At 33.3% G+C, this 20160-nt stretch overlaps 2 protein-coding genes and 1 long non-coding RNA gene across 3 annotated transcripts; all 3 read left to right on the forward strand.

Annotated features, from left to right (window-relative positions):
- Window positions 1-2455: 2455 nt before the first annotated feature.
- Window positions 2456-4893, forward strand: LOC109181372 (zinc finger A20 and AN1 domain-containing stress-associated protein 4-like). Its single transcript, XM_019331124.1, has 3 exons — window positions 2456-2598; window positions 3017-3069; window positions 4171-4893. Exon 3 carries the CDS (start codon window positions 4185-4187, stop codon window positions 4668-4670), a length of 486 nt encoding a protein of 161 aa, XP_019186669.1. The 5' UTR covers window positions 2456-2598; window positions 3017-3069; window positions 4171-4184; the 3' UTR covers window positions 4671-4893.
- LOC109181381 lies at window positions 3084-19844 on the forward strand. Its single transcript, XR_002054183.1, has 3 exons — window positions 3084-3756; window positions 15977-15983; window positions 19834-19844. It is a non-coding gene; the product is annotated as an uncharacterized LOC109181381 (long non-coding RNA).
- Window positions 11469-12499, forward strand: LOC109181361 (zinc finger A20 and AN1 domain-containing stress-associated protein 5-like). The gene has a single exon (XM_019331114.1). It carries the CDS (start codon window positions 11639-11641, stop codon window positions 12161-12163), a length of 525 nt encoding a protein of 174 aa, XP_019186659.1. The 5' UTR covers window positions 11469-11638; the 3' UTR covers window positions 12164-12499.
- Window positions 19845-20160: the final 316 nt, after the last annotated feature.

Raw genomic sequence — 20160 nt, forward strand, 5'->3', positions numbered from 1 at the left:
TCTCTACTGCTTTGTATTGAAATTCTATCCCTCCTGACTCTATTTTAGCGTATCTTTAATATATGCCGGTTATTTTGCTTTCAAAAAAATAGAGAAGCCAAGATAGATCATTTTTGTTTAGATTAATTTTTCCCCTACTGCATTAACTTTGAACCAGCAGCCCGAATGGCGCTCTTGCAAGTTGAAGTCTTGAGTTGAACCAGAGAACGCGGTCCATTGTCATTAAAGAAGGCAAGTCACCACCTAGACTTTCTGCAGGTGTTGTTACCTTTAAAGAAGAAAATAAAGAGAATAAACAACCCCCTAGAAATCAATAACCTCAATCCTCAAATTCCAATATTACAAAGAGAAAAATACAACAACTTTGAAATGAAGCACACATCAATAGAAAGGTTCTTCAATTTCTACTTCACTTACCTCAAGAATCAGAACCAATTGAAAGAAAGAAAGAAATAAAATAAACAAAACCCAGAAATTCAAATAAAGAGAATTCCAGGGTGGTTCATAAATTCTTGAAAAGCAAACAACAATTGCCCTTCATTAAGCAAGCAAACGAATATGAGGACTCGTGCAATCCATCCCAGACAGCAATTAACACAAACAAAAACCATAAAAAAACGGAGAGAATCACGAGAAAAGACTGCAGGGAGAGGGAAAACTCACCTCCGTGGCTCCGTCTACGCTCTCGTCTTCACTGACTGTTAAGTTCGGTACCTGTCTTTACTTTTTTCGTAAATTTTGTTAGAGTTTATTATTGAAAGAGTAAATACTCAAAATGGTCCCTCGACTATAGCTAAATTCACAAATTGGTCATCGACTTTCAATTTCAACCAATTAAGTCCTTAACTTTGTAATTTTAACACAATTTGGTCCTCTGTTTATTTGATCGTTTGTTGACTGTGATTTTTGAGGATATATATGTAATTTCATGGTCCATCGTCGGGTTTTTAAAGTTCCGATTGCATTTTCAGACTGCACTGTTACATTTGAATCCACTGCCGAAAGCAATCTACCAAATCCGGTCGCCTTTCTTCATCCTCCCTTTGGATTCAATGTAGTTGAGTTCGTACCAGAGCGAAGAAGACGACGTGTTTCCAAACCGGTGCAACGTCATCCTGGAGGCCTCCACGTGCTCCGACGAGAGCTGAAAGTTCTTCTGGAGATCGTCGATCACGGTCAACAAAAGGTCAAATAGATGGAGGACTAAATCGTGTCAAAATTGCAAAGTTAAGGACTTAATTGGTTGAAATTGAAAGTTGAGGACCAATTTGTGAATTTAGCTATAGCCGAGGGACTATTTTGGGTATTTACTCTTACTAAAATGCTTCCTCGACTATTGCGAAATTATTAATTTGATTCTCGACTATTTTTCGTTTTCAATTAAGCTTTCGACTTTAAAAAAGTTAATCATTTTGATAAGCTTTCGACTTTGAAAAAGTTAATCATTTTAATCCTATATTCGTTTAGGTGTTAGAAGTCTCTTTAAGTAAAGGACATTCTGTATTTCTGTATAAATAAATATGGGATAAAGGTTAAATAGACCCTTCAACTATAGACATTGATCACTTAAACTAACAAAAGCTTTAATTAGACTCTTAATCTTTTCACTTTTATACAATTAAGTTTTTTTTTTTTTTGAAAAATTATACAATTAAGTTAATTAACCGGTCTTTCAAAAAAAAAGTTAATTAACTGGTTATATTTAAGTCACATGTAAATTTCTTTTTTTTTCTTTTTTTTTTAATTTTAAAAATTAATATAAATAAAAATATATTTTTAATTCACAAAATAAATAAATAAATAAAGTATGGCGACCGACCGGCTTCTCCGTTCAAACCGGTTTGGCTTCTTCATCCAGTTGAACGGAAAAGTCAGCCTGGCTTCTTCGTTAATACCATGTCCCGTTAAAAATTCGAATAGGTATTGTATTGTGCTCAATTTAGTCATCGACTTTGATAATTTTACCCAATTTAGTCATTTGTTAAAAATTTTGACGGTTAGAAATAGGATCCTAATGCTAATTTCTCATCATTTATCAATTTCAGATGATTCATTCTTCTTCTCTTTATTAAGATTCACGCAGAAATGTAAATATTTGTACCCAAATCAACTCCAACCCTATAGGATTGAAGTTGATTTGGGGATGAAGATCTCAATTTTTAAGTAGTGTTGAATAAGGGAAAGAAGAATAAATCATTTCAAATGAGATAAGGGTGATGAATTACTTTATGATCATATTTTTAATAGTCAATTAACAAAAATGTTTACAAAAAAAATTAAATAGTATAAATCCATCAAAATAGATAATACGATTATAATTGATGATTAAATTGGATATTAACTCATTAAAAATCACCCAAAAAAATGAGGAGAGTTTTTTTTTTTGAAAATAAATGAGGAGAGTTAAACTTGAAGTGTTTTATAAGTACTAGAAAACCTTATTAGATTAAACCCCAAACAGATGGCATTCTCTCCTCGTCCATCTAACGTAGGACTATAAATGTCTCATTCGGCCACTCCCTCTGTTTCCAGTTTCTTCTGGTCCTTCCAAACCTAAAGCTTTTCAAAGCCCTTTTCCTGTTCGCTCCTCCTCCTAGGGTTTGTTTCTACGACCCCCTCTCCTTATAGTCTTATACGATGATGATGATAAACTTTTACATATTTACATTGTTCGATGTCTGTTGTTTGATTTGACGGTGTGATTGAGATTTTTGCTTTAAATTTCAAAAATTTCCCTTCGCTTTCCCACTTTATTCTAAGATGCCGTCGTTTGTGCTGGAATGTCGGTTGATGTTCGTTCGCATTGTTTTTTTTTTGTTTTCTGTTAAATTACAACTATTTTCTATGTTCTGCCAATCTATTGTATAAATTTCAGATATGATTGTTTGGCTGTTGGATGTTCTGTCTGTTTTGTATTTATGTTTGTATGTTTGCTTTACATTACGACACTGTTTTTTTTTTTTTTTTTTTTTTTTTGCTAATTTATTGTATGATTATGCGGTCGTTTGTTCTGTAGGGTTCACAGTTTTCTACACGAAAGATCTTTTATTTGTCTCCTCAGGCGAACAGGTGAGTGTTTTTTGTTTATGTTTATGTTTTACAAGGAATCTATAGTGGCTGAATTTTAAGTAACTCTTATGTGTTGTGAGTGAACCATGAATTCTTTCCTCTTTTTTTTTGTCTGTTTTTGTTTTTTTTCATTTGAAATCTCAACTTGCTCAGGACAACTAATTGTGCTTCGTTAACTGTCGGGTGTTGAGAAAGTGAAAAGGATGTATGAGTTTTTGCAAGTTTGTATCATAACATTGTTGCATTGAGTGTTTGAGATGGAGTAATATATGTGGATTTGTCGGTTGTGATACTTTAACATTATATTGACTATGAACTTTTAAGATCTTATCTTAACTCTTGAGTGTACGGAGATGATTCCCGTGATTAGCTCCTTAACTATGAAACATGAATGGTTTCTTGTCGGCATATAGCTTAAGAAACTTGCATGTTGCCATCCATTGATCTGTTACCTTAATGAAAGCTTTTCTTTAAAAATTTGATGAGTCTTGCTACAAGTTACTCGTTGGCTTTATGGTCCCAGTGAATGTGTTTTTGATTTATGGGAAAACCATAGCCCTTACCCGAAGGGGAACTATGGGTGAGGCTCGCCTTGTGACCCTAGCCGGTAAAGGACCACAAGGAGGTAAATCAACCTAGATTGCCTAAATTGTTGATAGCTGATTGGCTCAAACCAAGAAGACCAATGTACGAGGAACCTTGTGGTTAGTTGGTTAGTTGGTTACCAAGCCAATTGCCCAACCAACTCGACTGGGTTGCCTCCCACTAAATGTGTTTTTAGTTTGCTGTTATCAAGAAAGCAAATTTTGTTTTTAAATGGGTAATTTCATTTTGCTAGACTCTTGAAACAAAAATATGTATTTGAGAAATAAAGAAACATATAAATCCCACTGAGTTTAGCTGTAAGATGCATTCTCTGTGTGTATATATGCATCTTTCTATCCAAGGATTTGATGACTTATCATAAGTTTACTTACATTGCTTATCGTTTGGTACTAATTTTCCGCATTTTCTGGGATGAAAGAGAGGTCTGATATTTGCATCCTCTCAGTAGATATGATTAACCAGTCATTCTTTATTAAAGAAGTAATTGCGGTGCAGGAAATTTCAAAGACATGGAGCAGAACGAAGCAGGCGTCCAAGCTCCCGTCCTTTGCGTCAACAACTGCGGGTTCTTTGGAACCGTAGCGACCATGAACATGTGTTCTAAATGCTACAAGGACACCGTCTTGAAGCAAGAGCAGGCTAGGCTCGCCGCTTCCTCCATCGAGAGTATCATGAACGGCGGGAAGTCCGTAGATGTTGTCGCCGTAAGCTCCCACGATGGTTCCGCCGAGTCCAGTGCAGTAACTGCCCAAGTCTCGTGCATGCAACCCGAGAACAACGGCGGTGAGAACACGAAGGAAGGTCCGAAGAGGTGCAGCGCTTGCAGGAAGCGAGTGGGGCTAACAGGCTTCAGCTGTCGATGCGGGAACCTCTTCTGCGCGGTTCATCGCTACTCTGACAAACACGAGTGCCAGTTCGATTACCAGAAGGCAGCTCAGGAGTCCATATCCAAAGCCAACCCGGTTGTTAAGGCTGAAAAGCTCGACAAAATCTAGGGAGGAGGGGGGATGGAAGAGAGGCGTGATATGGCATCTATTCAAGAAATCAAGGAAGGTTTTCGATTTCTTGTTTATCAGTGTAGTGCATCATGTTATGGCTTCATCTGCACTTTGCTTCTTTTGTGGCTTGGTTTATTGACATTCTTGTGATTAGTCTTCTATATATACTGCTTTGTAAAGCTTATTTAATTTCAATCTTTTGTTTATTCACCAACTCTATAATTCAAGATTGTTAGAAGATTTAGCAGGGCTGGAGCAAGGAGTGTTGGTTTGATCAGCACTTATTTCTTGCACGGACAGTTCAGTTAGTGTTGCACGGGCAGTTCAGTTAGTATTTCAGGTAGTTTCTCGTACGGGCAGTTCAGTTAGTATTTCAGGTAGTACTTTGAGGGTAATGATTTACGAATCAGGAGTAAGCATATGGGAGTTTTATCTATCGTAATGTGTTTTTTGTGGGTAATGATTTAAGAATCAGGATTAAACATTGACGATCACAATATGAGAGTTTTACCTATTGCGATGTATTCGTTGTGGATGTTTTTTTACTAAGAAGTCGTTAAATAATTGTGATTTATCTTTCTACAATCTTATTGGGTCGGAGTGTAGGCTTTATGAATTGAGAGCCAATACTAAAAATGTACAATAGTTTGGGGATCAAAAGTAGAAATAAGTCAAATGACCCTATATACGCACAACAAAAAGTTGAAACTGCAAAATGCAAAAGTATGAATTTCTTGAATGATTCAACTATTCGTGTTTTATATGCATCATTAATTTCATATATATATATCACAAATAGTCGTTTTCATAAACCAATTCAAGAAAAAAACAGAGACAATTTTGTCAATTGCGGATAAGTATGAATACATTGAAAATAAATTCATCTAATGAAGACCCACCAGAAAATCAGTATAAATAAATTTGGAAAAAATTGCATATTTGAATCCGAGTACTCCGGCTTAGTCAATCAATTATGACTGTATCCATTTTTTACTCCTTAGTTATGGCCGAAAGTGACAAATTTAGTTCTTGACGTTAGATTTTCGTCTTAACCTGACACTATATATATATATATATATATATATATATATATATATATTCCTTCAGCAATCCTTGAATTAGAAAAGCCTTTGTTGTGTCGTAGCTGTAACTGTGGACATATGCTTCGCTATCACTTCATTTGTGCTTCGGAAATGCACATCATGATTTCAAACAATTGTGATCTAGGATCCGCATTATTGCTTGACCCGACATCTCGATATTTGATAATCACATTACATTTTAATAATTTTATTGTTGAATTGTTATCAAACTTTATTCAAAAGAGTTATTCTTTCACATTTGTAAAAAATAAACTCTCAAATGGATCAAATAATAATGTGAATCTTAAATCGGTAAAAGAGTATAGTTGAGTTATTAAGTTACATATTCAACAAGTTACTACTAATTTGACACTGACTATGCTTCTATACATGCTATTATTATGATGGGGTTGTTACTTGAAACCCAATGTAACAGTGACAAGAAAACAAAAACTATGGATATCAATATTAATAGTATCCAATAAACAAAATGTAGCCCGTAATATATACAATGTTATACATACGATACGATATTATTGACGTGAGTGTGAATTAAGACGATAAACTTTCTTCCTCGATAATATAAATTATAGTGTTGGAGGTAGGGCCCGCAATTTACAGCACGTGAAAGCGAGAGATAGAATGGGGAGGAAGAGTGGGACCCAAAACTTGACTGGGGTCCCACACAACCGAATGAAAAAGCAAAGGCCTCAGCAAGCCGACTCCAAAGTTGAGAAAGAGACGGTCAGGTTGGGCGGCTAAGCGCCGCTACTGAATGAGCCGCTCATATAATATATATATATATAGAGAGAGAGAGAGAGACTTATAGAGAGAGAGAGAGAGATGAGTGATGGTGGGACAGGAGACTTGGGAGGAGGGACGCAATTGAATTGTCGAAATTGCCCTCTGGATGGGGAGTTAAAACACGGAGGAACACAATTGTCACGCGCTGAAAGATTAGGAGTAATTTAAAGTTTGGACATGGTGGATTAGGAAAGAAGAAAGCAAGTTGTGTCCCACTTTCCTTCTCACATTATTGCCTGTTTTGCCTTTATATATATATACTTAAACTTGGTGACCCAATAACGATTTGTTTAGAATTTTATGATCATAATTAAATAGCATTTGGTTTTAAGTGATTTTACAAGATTGCAATGGTGGGTGTAAATTGCGTAAAACTATCAAAATCGAAAATCTAATTAAATATACAAAAAATATGACTAAATCAAGAAAAATCACTATAGTCGATCACTAAACTGGATACTAATTCTTTCATAAACTTCCTGTTCTAATTATATGTAATTAACATTACATATCTAATGCATGAAACATCCCAAGTGATGTGGAAATTGTGGATCATATAATTAGTTAATGACTTAATGGTGAGTTCAGTCATTTCTCAATTCTCATGCAAGTTGCAGGGGTCAATTTATGTAAAGCGATTATGGGCAGTTGATCCCTTGATGGGCTATGATATAAAAATTTCAATTGTAATGGGTGGTAGGTTAGAAATGAATTTTAAAATTATACAACTATACTACCCAATCCTTTAATATAACGTTTTAAAAATCAACAATAAAAATAAAAATAAAGTCAAATTAAGAGAGTAAATATAAGTTGGGCTCACATAGACAACTTAACTGGTTCCTTGGTGATAATTGCGGGCAATGAATCTAATAATACATGATCAACTCCCGACAGTCACAGTGTAAGAATTTCACATAATGTAGTGAGTTCTTTATGGAGAATCAAACACTGATCCATCAATAGTCACATCTAATGTGTCGCTGTGTTATCGTTATTTACTCATTTATTATCTTATCAGGTCAAAATAGAAAATTTCGTATTTGTAGACTTGGAGAGTTGGAGGGTGAATATATGAGGCTACATGCTACTCAAAAGTCAAAACTATTGTTATCCTTATAGTTGAACCAACCCCGGGGGGTAGAGGATAAATAATCATATTTAAAAATGATTAAAATACGTTCTAATTTTGTTTTCACTAAATCTTATAGGCACAAGTGTCAAATAGACCCATCTACTACTGCGAAGTGCTCAATTTTCACCACAAACTAAATTAAGTGTCAAATAGACCCATTTACCAGCTAAATTTGTTCAATTAGCTTTTTTTACAGGTTACCTATTTATTAATTATTAATAAATAAATAAATAAAATAATTAAAAAAAAAAAGATAATAGCCACCGGCTGTCCGGCGAGGACAGCCGGTGGCTGCCCATTCACAGACAGCCGTCCAACTGAGGTCCAAATCTGGGAATCGAACTCCAATTAAAATATATTTGCAGAGGATATGAATTAGTCAAAAGGAGAAAACATGATAGGAAACAGTTGATTTGAATGAAAACCATCAAACAAGTGTGAAGTTGAACTAATGAGAAATATCTGCTGCAGTCACTGGAAATCTTGGAGAACATTAAAACGAAGAAGTTTGTTTTGATACATGGAGAGGGATTTGGAACTTGGTGTTGGTACAAAACTGTTGCTTTATTGGAGGAAACGGGATTGCATCCTACTGCGTTGGACCTCACAGGATCTGGCATCGATCTGACAGATACGAACAATATAACAACACTGGTAGAATACTCGAAGCCTTTGATTGATTATCTCCAGAACTTACCAGATGATGAAAAAGTAAAATGACTTTTTGCAAGATTGATTAGTTTCCTCTTCCTAGATCATCTTGATATTTCAGCAGAAATAACTAATAAGTATATTTATGCATTCTTCTACTAGGTGATTTTGGTCGGTCATAATACCGGAGTTGGACAGCCGTGGATGTCCAGATGTGCTCGCCAGACAGCCGGTGGCTATTATCTTTTTTTAATTTTTTAATTTTTTTTTAATTATTTTATTTATTTATTTATTAATAATTAATAAATAGGTAACCTATTGGTAATCTGTAAAAAAAGTTAATTGAACAAATTTAACTGGTAAATGGACCTATTTGACACTTAATTTAGTTTGTGGTGGGAATTGAGCACTTCACAGTAATAGATGAGTCTATTTGACACTTGTGCCAATCTTATATTATTTTAACTATTAATAAATCAATACTCCATATATTATTATAATATTTTGAGATAATATTTAATATAAAACGGAGTATATATTTTTGAAAAAAGCATCATTATTATTCTAGAAAATATAAAGATGTCCTTCGCATAGAAGGGGTCACTTTCCTAACACTTCCAGGCTGTATAAAAAATAAAAAATATCCTACTGCTCCGTATTTACATTTATGTATTTATATATATTATATTATATTTGTTGGAGATTTATTATTTTATTATCGGGTACCTAATACGGGTTGGCATATTCAACCATTCGCGTTCAACTCTTTTGGCATATTTGATTCATATGGTTATTTTACTTTTACAAAAATAATCACTTAGCAGTTCTAAATTCATTATGGTTTTGGATTATTACGTGACAAAATAGACAATTATTACTAGTTTTAAGATTGTATGTTATAACTATCTCCTGAATTATGTTCTAAAGTCACAAATGTCGATTATTTAATTTATAATTGTAAAATTTTCTAACCATATATAAATGTCTCTTTATTGAGAGTTCATAATCTGTAAATATTTAAAACACTTGAGCTCACGAATCATCTCTGGTGATTCAAGCTACTTCCTTCTTCATCCAAATAGTTTATAATTGTACATTTGTACTTACAAGTTTTTGTATGTGTTTCTATTAATCTATTACCTGTTAATTTATATAAGAACTATCAAACACTAGCTATATTATATTTGCATGAAGTAAAACAAAAGTTTCCCCGGCTATTGCTCATAACTATAATTGTTGGGGAATATCCATGGACTAGCCCGTATTGTGTATCGGGTCGGTGCCGGTACGAATTATCGGAGAGCATCATTCTCGACCCTAATTCTCTCGGATTGACCACATGTTTGTGTGCCGACCAGAGTTTGGTAAATAAGCCTACCGCTAAGGCCTTGGGGTGCTCCCTATCCTCTGAGGTCAGGAGATGTAAAACCCAAGCTACAACACTTAAGAGGTTAAGAGACTCTATAAAGTCGTGAAGTGAGAGAAGGATGTTAGTATTAGGAATCTTCAGACGTGTGGGGGAAGCAGTGAAGTCCCCGGTCTGCCCTTTTGAATGGTCCTACATGTCGGGTTCGCGGCATGTGCTCCCATAGACCATCCTATAAATACCACATTAAATGTTAAAGATGAGGGCTTTTGGGCATCCTCAAAAGCTAACCTTTGTTATAAATAATTATTTCATAACACTGATTTATATAGTAAAGGTTGTAATTTCATAAGGTACTAACGTTGATGATTAGTGAGGTGTAAAGACGGAATTACTGGGTGAAATTCCATCCCTCTCATCCTATTAACATTTAAGTTTATAAGGGTTAAAAGATGTATAATGGAAAAAGGTTATGTGTTTTCTAAAAGGAGGTTTCACATTCCTAAAGGGATTTCTATTCAAGGAAGTTACCCATTCCTCTTGAAAGAGGGTTTCTCATCACATCTATAAATACACAGGAAAACTCTAGGGATTATTTAGTTTTTCGATCTCTAAGTTTTCCAGTCTCCGTATCATCACGAGATTAATAAGGCATACAAATTAGATAGGTGAAACATTCTTGATCTAAGCCTATTTAAAAATTACATCTTCAATTGAACAAGTAAGTTTTATCTTTACTTCTGTTTAATTAAAAATCAATGATCATAAACATTGTTTAGTTAATTGATTTGATTTAAATGTGATTCAATGTTAATTGTGCTTCTGCATTCAAGTTATAGCTCATAAAAGATTATTTAACATTATTTTACCCGGAAATCTCTGACCCGCTGTCACGTGACCCGAACATATGAACTTAAACCAACAAGCAGACTAAGAAAATGACGAACTCAAGTTCGACCGAAACACTGTACATTCGGTAATATTCTCCATATTTACTACATCAATAATAAGCCATCTAATGCCATAAACACTAGCCAATAGCTATATTATATTTTTCATCAAAATACTCTTTAACTTTACCTACAAAATTTGATTTGTATTATCTAGTTAATTTATACAAGGACTACCACACATAAACACTAGCAAGATTATATTACTTCATCCAAACACTCTATAACTTTACTTATAATTTTTAATCTATATTTCTACTACTCCTTAATTTATATAAGGACTACCAAACATATAAACACTAGCAATATCATATTATTTCATTCAGATACTCTCTAACTTTACTCGCAAGTTCTAATTCGTATTTCTATCATTTGTTAATTTATGTAGAGACTACCGAACGTATAAACAGTAACAATATTATATTATTGTAGTAGATTGTGGGCAATGACAAACCATAATATTATATTATTTTATTCAAAAGCTCTCAAATTTTAATCCGTATTTTATTATCAATAATTTATGTTAGGATTATAGGACATATAAATATTAAGAATATTATTATATATTATATTATATTATACGGTATATGTGAAGGGTCCCCCGAAGGGAACAATATTAAAATATTCAGAAATGTGACGCTTAAGTAAATAACACGTCAGAGCTAATCTAGAACCGCCCAAGTACGACCACCACCAAATTGGCGTAATTACGAAAAAGTTACAAGGGCATTTTGGTCCACACAGCGGCCTCCAATTTGCGTGATACGCGTCCCTAATGAGGCCATTATTCTATCGCCATTACCGACCTCTCTCCCCCCCTTAAATCTCCTCTCGTCTCCTCAAACCCAACCCAAATCCGACTCGCTTCCTATATCTCTCTCTCTCTCCGTTTCTTCAACCTCAGCTCTCTCTCTCTAGAATTGTTCATACAGAAATCGTTTGTTTTTTTCTTTTGAGAAATTTTTGTTGTTGTGAAAATGGTACAGAAGACGGAGAAGGAGGAGACGGAGTTCAAGGTGGTACCTGAGACCATAACGCCGTGCGTCAACAACTGCGGCGTGACCGGGAACCCGGCCACCAACAGCATGTGTCAGAAGTGCTTCAACGCCACCACGGCTGCGTCTACCTCCAGCTCCGTCGCGGCGTCAACAGTGCCGATTCCGCACAAGTTCGCCGAGAAGTCGCCTAGATCTACCTTCCGGAGGACTTCTCCCGGGAGAACGGTTCCAGATCTGAAGAAGCTGGAAGATTCGACGGACAAAATCGACGAGAAAACCGGAGAGAGCTCGCCGGCTCCTGCGAAGAGAGAGGTGAACCGTTGCTCCGGCTGCCGGAGGAAGGTCGGCTTGACCGGATTCCGTTGCCGGTGCGGCGAGCTCTTCTGCGGAGAGCACCGGTACTCCGACCGACACGACTGCAGTTACGACTACAAAGCCGCCGGCCGGGAGGCCATCGCGAGGGAGAATCCTGTCGTGAGGGCCGCCAAGATCTTCAAACTCTGAAGGTGGAAACACGAAATAACACGGCGTATCTACTGGACGTGGGATTGGAAACGGAACGTAGCTGGGGAAGGGAGATCGATACCTCCATCGATCTCCGCAGCTGTTTCCGCTCTTGTTTGTTGCTCTCTAGGGAGAGAAATGAATCGAAAAAAGTGAAGAGAAATTCGTAATTAAATTGTTGTGATGATAAAATCTCGCTCTAGCGATTGTTATTCATGGGATGATTAATCTTATTTCAGATTTTTCACTTTTTTTTTCTTCGAAATGATAGATAAAAGATTTGTAGCTTCACGATTGCTAATTAGTAATTTCAATAGTTTTTTATTGTGCTGTTCATCGGATGTTCGATTGTTCATAAATCTTAATTTCACGATGAGACGGGGACCGGCGGGCCGCCGTGTCGACTTACCGGGGCATCTTGTGGTAAATTAGGTGAGGTGTTTGGGGCAAAGTTGTCATTGCGGGTTCGTGGGCCCTAAAGCAGTGAAAGACTGAAAGTGATAGTTTCGTGAGAAATTGGAGATAAAAGGACGAGACTTTTAAATGATGTGTGAGAAAATCTTTAAGGCGTGGGTTGATGAATATACCCCTGATTTTCGTTTACTTTTTGCTTTTTGGTGAAAATAGTAAAATACAGTATTTTAAATATTAAATTATTTGGACGATTGAGAATAATTCTGGATGGGCACTAGAAAGTTGCCTCTCTTTATATAAAATATATAATATTCTTATTAAAAAAACTGCTTATAATATAAAGAATACATGTTGAATTTAATTATTAATTTAGTTTTTTCTTTTTATGAGACAGAATCAATGAATCATCAGATATTTGGATGTATCAATATGATGAGAAAACAAGGAATCGTGTATAATGTTACCAGTAATCATGTGATCAAGTTGTTCTAAATGAAACATCTTAAATATACCAATCTAAAAACATAATAAGTCTCGATCAAAGTTATATTTCAAATTTATGTTAATGTTTTTAGTGCTAATTATTTTGTGTATTGTATTTTAAAAATTATGCTATATAATATTTGAATTTTTAGATAAAAATACTTCTATTGTTATAATTTATGTTATTTTTTCTATTATTATGATTATGCATCCACCATATTTTTTCTTATATTCTTTAATTTAAGGATGATAATATTCTTTTAGGGCTTGCTCATGGGGGATAAAATAGTATTCAAATCTAGCAAAAATAGAAGCCTTAACACCCACCCCCGTTTCAAAATTGTTTTTCTTTTAAGAATTTTACTGACTTTAAATTGAAATTTAAACATCTCAAATTCTCAATAAATAAACTAAAATTTATTGTGTTGACTCTATTTTTACTTTTTTTTTAAAATAATAATAAAGGAGCTAATTCATTAATTATATGCTGAAATGTTTACAACAAAGATTAATGGAAGTAATCAAGCATTCATTACCGTTAGATATAGAAACAACTCCCCTAGCATTGCTACAAAAACTTAAGAGCTCTTTAACTATACGAATTAAGGAATTTTCAAGATCCGATTTGTCATCTATATTATGAACATTGATAGGATAATTGGACTGACACTCAACTCGGAATTAGCCGAAAAAGACTAACGGTCACGTAACCGAAACATTTACTTCAACATCGACCTATTCAACGGGAAACGATTACCACACTTAATGCAGAATCAGCTTCCCATTATTATAGGGCCGTTACTTCAGCAAAGAACGTTGAGGGCACTAATATAAGTATGGTACTTTTCATTAGGCAAGGATACGTTCAATACTTTGTACTGAAATTCTTAAGCAATTCAAGCTTGATTACTTTCTAGAACTATTCGGGTAACCTTATTTACCGTCAAACAATCACTAATATAATGTTTCTAATTCAAGTTTCCATATTATGAACCCTTTTCTATACAAATCAATTTTAACTAAAACTCTTAACATTCTTCCCCAACCCACCCAAAAAAAAAAAAAAAATTAATTTTAATACAATAAAATTCCATAACATACCTCTATAATAAATAAATTAATTAATAATTTAAAATAAAAAATTTTGGGTGGCCGACTAGAATTAACAAAACGGGGTTATGAGTAATCTGTTACGTTGACATGCAACTGACAGGCAGGAGCGCAGAAGCAAGCAGGGAGAGAAGATGGAAGAATAAATAAAAAATACGGCACCAAATTGAAAGTGACGTTTTATCGCGATTATTCGGTCTCTATACATCTCTTATATCTTTCGAGAAAAAAAAAAGTAAAAAAATCGCGAGATTTATGACGCGATTTTGCCTCGGATTTCAATGCAAAAAGGCTGCATTCCTTTACCAATAGTCAGATGTGCATTTACTATTTCCTCATCAACTGGGAACTTCTTTATGTCATCACCACTTGTTCATTGTAGTACATTCTTTATGGCTTTACCGGCAAATATAATGTTACGGAAAATGATTTTTATTTTTTTTTATAAAAAATGTTACTGAAAATAATATATGTACTCTTATAGTGTAATATAAGAGAGTTTTAAACTTGATATTTAGTAGCAGCGTTTTATGACATCTTTTGATTTGATCTGATAAGTTATTTGTAGATTAGGTTAACTTTTAATTATAATTTTTTGTCAAACATCAATGTCTCTACTGAGGCTCAAACATGACTTATCATTTGGGAGAATCACAATTATACCGCTTGACCCGTCAATATTACATGTTAATTAGGATTAATATCCACACCATATTAGACATGACCCGTTAAGTTTTGATTTGCTTGATCACTTGAACTCGAATCTATAGGTCATTTGGTCGCTTATGATTGATTCCGTCGTTCTCATGAGGAATCACTTCCAAACATTTATTAGTTATGAAGTTATCTGGATCGAAACTACTCTTAGTTGGGATCACTACAAGACACAGTAGGTAGTTATCATCAATATCAATCTTATACGTTACAACTCTAGCTATTTGTCTTATGCTACAAACGACAAACATTCATTAGTCGTCATCTCCCCCATTTTTATCTTGCATTAACTTAATTATAATGGTTAGACTCTTTTCTTATAAATACTATATATTTGTATTTTTAAAAAAGTCTACAATTCGTCACTACATCATACACTTTAGTCTCAGTCCACCCTCAATTATTCGAACTCTTTCCATTTATATCCAAACATGCTTTAGATTTTTATTAAAACTATTATACATTTGATATTTAAATTACGTGTAACGGTCTTATATAAGTTTTTATTATGTTATATTGAATTTTACTTTTTCTTTAATACATAATGAATTTTACTTAGACTAGCTTGAAGACATTAAGATAAGCAAAACAAGGTGAATATAATCTTTTACATATATATTGTACGTACCATAAATGTTCCACATGCCAAAAGCATATATATATATATATACATATATATATATATATATATATATATATATATATATATGTGGCTTCACCATGCATGTTCAATGGACCTCAAATAGTTGTACGTTTTCAAAGTTATTAGGGGCTCCATCTATCTTTTGAAGCATTCCATTTTCGTCCGATACAATGTCTTAATGTGTTAATCTATTAAGAACCTAAACTTTTAGTTCACATTTACTAGGAAAAAAAAAAAGTAAAAATCTTTTTCTCCAACTTAAATTTTCTCCCGAATTCTCGTCCGTTCAAATAACGAATTTAAAAAATTTACACATTCAAAAAGAATTATCTTAATACATCTCGTAACGAAGAGATATCAATTTTTCCCTGAAAGTGACAACTAAGTTAGTGGTGCATGACCAAGACTATGTGGTCTAATGATATCCGGGTTGGACTTTCATTTAAAAGATGGTGAGTTCGAGCCTTAATGGAGGCGTTATTTGTTCTTTGTGTTTCAGTAGGTTGAGAAAGTATATGAACAGATAACAGATACTACAATGTAATAGAGCCATTAACATCCAAAAAAAGTTAGTGGTGCATGATTTTTATACTCGACGGTCACAGATTTTATTCTTGCTAAGACTTTCTTAGTCAAGTGGCCTGTCGCACATGATCTTTCTATTGCAGTTTACGTTTCTTATGTTATTTATGGACTACTACATAAAAGTAAGGTTTACCTATTGTCATCCTCAGATAATGACTGCGGGTTTTTCTCATCACGCAAAAAAAAAAAAAAAAAAAAAGGTAAGAAGAGATATCAAGTTTACTGTTATACAAATTTGAACAGTGAGGTTAACATAGCAACACCATGAATTCATAGATACCGCATACATAAAAGAACAAACATATTCCAGAATGGAATCTAATCTTTCTGAGGTGTTACATTGGAATCCTAGGTCTTTTATTCTTTAAAGAGTATTTGTCAGTGGAATATATATAATATATAATAAAATGTAAAATGGAAGATGATTAGACTTTGAGTATTAATTAAACACTAATTTTTTTTGGAGCAAAAATTAAACACTAATTAATCCAATGGGAAATGAGAAATCATTGACAAAACAACCCCCACTTTCCTATATATATCTATCTATTGGGGACCATATATATGTGTAAATATCATCCCATTTAATAGTCCCTTACCAAAAAGCCAGAATGTCATGCCAATAATGGAATCCTATATGGCTGTATATATGTATGAGAGGATTCAGGTGAGAAGTGAGAGCAAGCTATCAGATTAAAAAGTGAAAATTAATATGATCTATTTAATTATTTAGGTAAAGTAACGGTTGAATGCTGCAAAATAAAAAAATAAAAAAATATATAGGAATCAGTTTTATAAATATTACAAACTTCAAAATTTGCAATGATTATAAAATTGTTCATTTTTTTAAAAAATGCCAAATTTGGTAAATGGTTGTTAGCTGTTAGTTGATTGGGTTAATTAGAGGGTATAACTAGTTGATAACATTACCAAGTGGCTTGTGGTCCACTGGTATCGGATTACTCCCCTATGTGGGAGGTCTAGTTGATAACATTAGCTGATTGTACAAAGGTGTTTGGTAAATTAGTTGTTAGCTGATAGCTGTTTGGTATAATTTATTTTCTAAAAAAGCTAATTGAAAAAGTCGATTTGAGTAACTTATTGAATTTTAACATTTTGGAATACAAAAAGCTAATTAACCAAACACTTATATTGATTTTTAAACCAAGTCAAACAACTAATAATGATCAAATAAGCCAAAATTGACCTATAGGCTAATTATGCCTATATATAACTCTCAACCATTAATAAACCTTGACGGAATGTTAAAATCAATTTTCACTTTTTACAAGAAATCATGTTCTCATATGTATGTATGTGTATATATAGGAGAGCGTTCAGGTGCGAATGGCTTGCCCAAGAAAAAAATGAGAATGCATGTCATCCGCCTACGTGTCTAGATCCAATGGATGATAAACACTGATTTTTTAAAAAATGTGGTGACATTTTTGTAAATAATTTAACATCGAAGTGCAAGTAAAATATATTACAAGTGCAAGTATCAGTTTCATATAGTGCACCTAAGTGCAGTAAAATGTATTACAAGTGCATGTAAAATGTATTATAGGTACAAGTAAGATTTACACTAAACATCAATACTAAGTGCACCTGACGTTATAACTAGGTGCATCTATAGTTATAAGTAGTTGCACCTAGGTGCACGAATGTCGTTAACAAGGTAAAATTACTTGCATTTGTAAGTGATTTTACTTACACTTTTTACTTGCAAAGATGCACCAGTTACTTGCACTTATAACACATTTACTTACATCAAAGTTTGAGTTATTTACAAAAATGCCACCATGTCGTTTTTTCAAAATTACATCTAATTCGTTGATCTAGACATATGATTGACATGCATTCTTATTTCTCTCCTGGACGACTATCCTCACCAGATTGTGCTAATGTGAAATTTATTTTGATTATAATAAAAAAAAAATTAAAATTAAAAATCAAAGGCAAATGAAGGTCTCCATCTATAGAGGTGGTCTGTTTGTCTCCATTGGGATACAAACAAGTCATGTAACAAAGAAGCCTCCTTTGTATCCAGATCTGGAAACATAGGAGGAAATGAAGGAACCCATGCATGCCTTCAATTTTTTTTTTCCTAAAAAGAAATTAGTAATTTACAATGGCACTGTTTGGTAAAATAGTTAGTCTATCAATCAATTTTGAATTATTTGACTATTAGCTGTTTGACTTGGTTAAACAATCAATATAAGTGTTTGATTAATTATTATTATTATTATTATTTTTTTGTAACAACTTATTGCTCTAAAATGCTAATATTAAAAAAAAATTACTCAAAGTAGTTTTTTCGATCAGTTTTTTTTACCAAACAGCTAATTTACCAAACACTTTTCTACAATAAACTAATGTTATCAACTAATCAAACATTCAAACTCACTAACACAATCAGCTAACAGTCATTACTTAACACCCCAACATTAAAAAAAAAATGTCATATTAAAATTAAAGTTAGTTGTTATTGTTGTTGTTATGATGACACCGAAGCCATCATAGAAGAATGCAATGGCTAAATCATTCATTTGTAAGGGCAACATGTTACTAACCTATAAAAATAGATTAATTGCATGAACTGAATAGTTTGGTCCAATCCAAATAGTAATTTATACCAATTAGAGGGAGGGGGAAAAAAGAAAGTGGAGTGTGAGAGACAAATCTAGAAAATATCTTTCAAGTAAAAATCTCAAATTATATTTCAGTTAAAATGAATTTTTTTTTCTTTGATTAGAATAAGTATTTTTCGTTGACTTTTTTAATCAAACATTAAAATTTTCAAAAATGACTTTCAAGGTCATTATATTTTTTGGGTTTCCAGACGAACCATTGAATTTTGTAAAAAAGAAATTACTTAAAATTATTAATTCTATTATTTGATTTGTAAAAAATAAGTTCTTGAAAATAATTAATATATATAAAAATTCAATGACTCTACATAATAAAGATATGTAAGAGTAATATAAAAATTCATGTTGTCTTCCTTTTGCTAAAAAAGTACGTGTGAAAAGTGAAATACTTAACAAAATCAAGGAATTCATTTTTCTTAAAATTGAGAAATTTATGTTCCATTGCAATAACTTCTACATTAATCAAATAATGTAAAATATGTTTTAATTTTTTCCTCAACTTTGACGCTATCCAACGATCATTATTTTTGGTTTAGATCCCTTTGATTCTTTTTATTGCATGACGAATAAAACACCCAGCTACTACATAAGAGTTTCATTCTTGAATAATAGTCCCAAATTACATAAAAGAGATAAATGTATTAATTAATAAGATTTTATGTAATTAATTCAACTAAAAATGTGTGACAATAATAAAATTTCTGATCTTTTAATATGAAAGCTATGCTCGAATTACTCTTTTCAAGTCCCGTCACTTTGATTCTAATACCGAGATAAAACGCCCCGTGACAATTAATGTTGAGAGTAAGGCGCCACTCACCCAAACAATCACTTTTTCTTCTTTTCAGATTTAATAGTCTTTTAACAATGGCCATTATATTACTTTCTTAGATTCTCACCAAAAGTAACACTCTACACACTTCCTTCATCACCTTTCTGCCCTACCCTCAAAATTAAGAAAAGACGACGCAGAAAAAAGAAAAAGAAAAATGACACTAATTAATGAATGTCACATGAAACCAACCATCGCATGTTAGTGTTTTGTCATGCCATCCAGTTTTTTTAATTAGTTCCCATGATGAAGAGATTAAAGGGTGATTAATTGGAGGGTGACCCTCTATTTATGTTGTTTTCTTTTGGTTCTACGTTATCCCTTTGTTCCTTTGACTAGTTTGTTTTCTCTCGTTTCTCTGCAGGCGAGTGTTTCATTCTCGTCTCTTTGACGAGTTCTCCTCATAAGCGTGGAATAATAAAATGGTCTCACCAGAGTCAGGCTTGGCTATGTTTGACCAGATCTGTGAAGAAGCCGAGTTCATCCAACAACTTCGGCTTCAAATTTGTAAAACAGTCTGGGATTCAAGTTTTTTATTACATTGTTAGGAAATTTGACTGTAAAG

The sequence above is a fragment of the Ipomoea nil genome, unplaced genomic scaffold, assembly GCF_001879475.1.
Source record: "Ipomoea nil cultivar Tokyo-kokei standard unplaced genomic scaffold, Asagao_1.1 scaffold0188, whole genome shotgun sequence".
Taxonomy (NCBI): Eukaryota; Viridiplantae; Streptophyta; class Magnoliopsida; order Solanales; family Convolvulaceae; genus Ipomoea; species Ipomoea nil.

What these genes read in the sequence shown, in the direction of transcription:
- LOC109181372 (XM_019331124.1), top strand. Translation starts at nt 4,185, where the DNA reads ATGGAGCAGAACGAAGCAGGCGTCCAAGCTCCCGTCCTTTGCGTCAAC.
- LOC109181361 (XM_019331114.1), top strand. Translation starts at nt 11,639, where the DNA reads ATGGTACAGAAGACGGAGAAGGAGGAGACGGAGTTCAAGGTGGTACCT.